The sequence below is a fragment of the Brassica oleracea genome, chromosome C9 (assembly GCF_000695525.1).
Source record: "Brassica oleracea var. oleracea cultivar TO1000 chromosome C9, BOL, whole genome shotgun sequence".
NCBI lineage: Eukaryota > Viridiplantae > Streptophyta > Magnoliopsida > Brassicales > Brassicaceae > Brassica > Brassica oleracea.
Window position 1 is genome coordinate 3,350,755 of NC_027756.1, and position 2,493 is coordinate 3,353,247.

A 2,493-nucleotide genomic window follows, 5' to 3' on the forward strand; every position below is an offset into this window, starting at 1 on the left:
ACTCATAAAACAACATTCATGATAAACCAAACGTAGTATTTACTATTTTATAAAATCAAATTGTTTATTAAGTTGTAGTGATAATAGTTTACCAGTTTGATCTCTAAAGTATAGGCTGCGATTTCTTTCTATATTGTAAAGGAATCAAATAGTTTTTTGTTTTTAACTAGGTTTTTAGTTCATCTCTTGATATTTCTATATATTGTGGTCCCATAAAAGGTGTCAATTAATTCACACAACGATTATAAAACAGAAGGGTTACACCAGAGTCGCCAATCACATTTACTCTCATTTTTATAATAATTTCTTCATCTTCTTCCTTCTTCTTCTACCTTATAGAACCTTCACAAATCATAAAACTCTATCTCTGCAACAATCCATAACTTCTTGTTTCTTCATTACTCTTATAAATCAATTGCTACGTATCAATATTACATATAGAAATGGGAAGGCATTCTTGTTGTTATAAGCAAAAGCTTAGAAAAGGCCTTTGGTCTCCTGAAGAAGATGAAAAACTTCTCAATTACATAACTAGACATGGTCATGGCTGTTGGAGTTCTGTCCCCAAACTCGCAGGTTTGGTTTCCATCATGTGCTCTTATCTTTGAAAAGTAAAAAAAAAAATTGTATATATATCTTTTACAATGTTTGTATATATATATGCATTTGATATGATCATATAGGTTTGCAAAGATGTGGAAAGAGTTGTAGGCTTAGGTGGATAAACTATTTGAGACCAGACTTAAAAAGGGGAGCTTTCTCTCAAGACGAAGAATGCTTGATCATTGAGCTCCATGCTGCGTTAGGCAACAGGTTAATAAATTAGCAACATGTTACATAAAAATTACAAAAAAAATAATAAAATGTTGAGTTTGGGATATGTTTTTTTATATATGTTTCATTATATGCTGAGTCCGTTTTGAATTGTGTAGATGGTCTCAGATCGCAACTCGGTTACCAGGAAGAACAGACAACGAGATCAAAAACTTTTGGAACTCATGTCTTAAGAAGAAGCTGAGAAGAAAAGGCATTGACCCAACTACACATAAACCCTTAATAAGCGATCTTCAAACTCTTAACGTCATAAATCAGAAGCTGACGTCATCTGAAGTACTAAAGTCAACGGGTTTGTTAAACAATCCACATGATCAGTCAATGATCGTCTCATCGCAACCAGGTTCATGGTGGTTCCCGAATCAAAACGCTGCGTTTTGCACAAGTTCAAATACTACTCCCACGGTTTCAGACCAGATCGTATCTTTAATCTCTTCAATGTCCACGTCATCATCTACGACACCAATTACTTCATTCAATCCTGTTCCTGAACTCAATTACTGCAACAACACAGTTCCATCTCAGACCAACAGTATCTACAGTGCTTTCTTTGGTAATAGTTACACAGAAGCTAGCCAAATCAACAATAATAATAATAATCATGTAGTGAATCATCCTCATGATCAAGACATGAAGTCATGGGCATCGGAGATACTTCATTACAACCAAAGCTCAGAAACTGGTTTAGAAGCAGAGGTGAAGCCAGATATTGCCAAGTACTATTGGAGATCAACATCATCATCGTCATCACCAAACGAAAACGCTGCGGCATTACTACATGATGCTGACATTGAGTGGTATGCTAAAAATCTTCAAAAAGTTCATAACATGGCGTTTGATCAGAGCCTTTAGAGTTATATTATGTGCTAGAGAAAGATCCTAATCAGTACTTCATTTTCTATCTATATTCACGGACCGGAGTTTATTTGATTGATACATATATAATATATGTTCGTCATGTAAGTATATATATGTTTTTGGTTGTGTAAATTTTCGCGATCGTGTATATATATTTTTGGTGCTAAGATGTAACTCGTTTTTCCTCTTTTTACTTGTCATGACTTTGATCTTAATAGAGTTTCAAATTATTTTTATTTACCACTACGCTACGTTTGCTTGAGAAAAGTTATTACGGGTTACGAAATTTTGAAAAACTACAAAAATAAAACCTATTTAAAATAAAATAAACACGTCCCGGTCGAGGTGGATGGTGTTTTATTTTTTCATGAAGGAGAAGTTAATTCTTATCAAGTTCGAGTAGAGACTTCTTCGGAAAAGTGATTCCGGACAACATGACGCATGCGTGTAAGTCAATAGTCTTTTTTTGTATTATAAGTTATAACATACACTACAAGAAAACAGCGGCATACTAAGAGAAAAAATCATCGGTATGTCGTCGGAATGTCGTCGGAATAACATTATTCCGACGACATACCGACGAAAAAAATCCTCGGAAATAACTCCTCGAAAATTCATCTTTCCTCGGAAATCCCTCAGAATATTCCGAGGATTTTGTTCGTCGGAAATTCCTCGGAATATTCCGAGGAAGATGTCGTCGGAATATTCCGAGGGATAAACTTCCTCGGAATATTTCCAAAATTAAAAAAAAATTATAAATTTATTTTTTTAAATTGAAATTCGAAAATATAAAATTAAAAT

At 33.9% G+C, this 2,493-nt stretch overlaps 1 protein-coding gene across 1 annotated transcript; it reads left to right on the plus strand.

Moving 5' to 3' along the window:
- Positions 1 to 271: 271 nt before the first annotated feature.
- Positions 272 to 1,963, plus strand: LOC106316457 (transcription factor MYB86-like). Its single transcript, XM_013754348.1, has 3 exons — positions 272 to 576; positions 684 to 813; positions 933 to 1,963. The coding sequence occupies exons 1-3, from the start codon at positions 444 to 446 to the stop codon at positions 1,684 to 1,686; spliced, it is 1,017 nt and encodes a 338-aa protein (XP_013609802.1). The 5' UTR covers positions 272 to 443; the 3' UTR covers positions 1,687 to 1,963.
- The last annotated feature ends 530 nt before the right edge of the window (positions 1,964 to 2,493 follow it).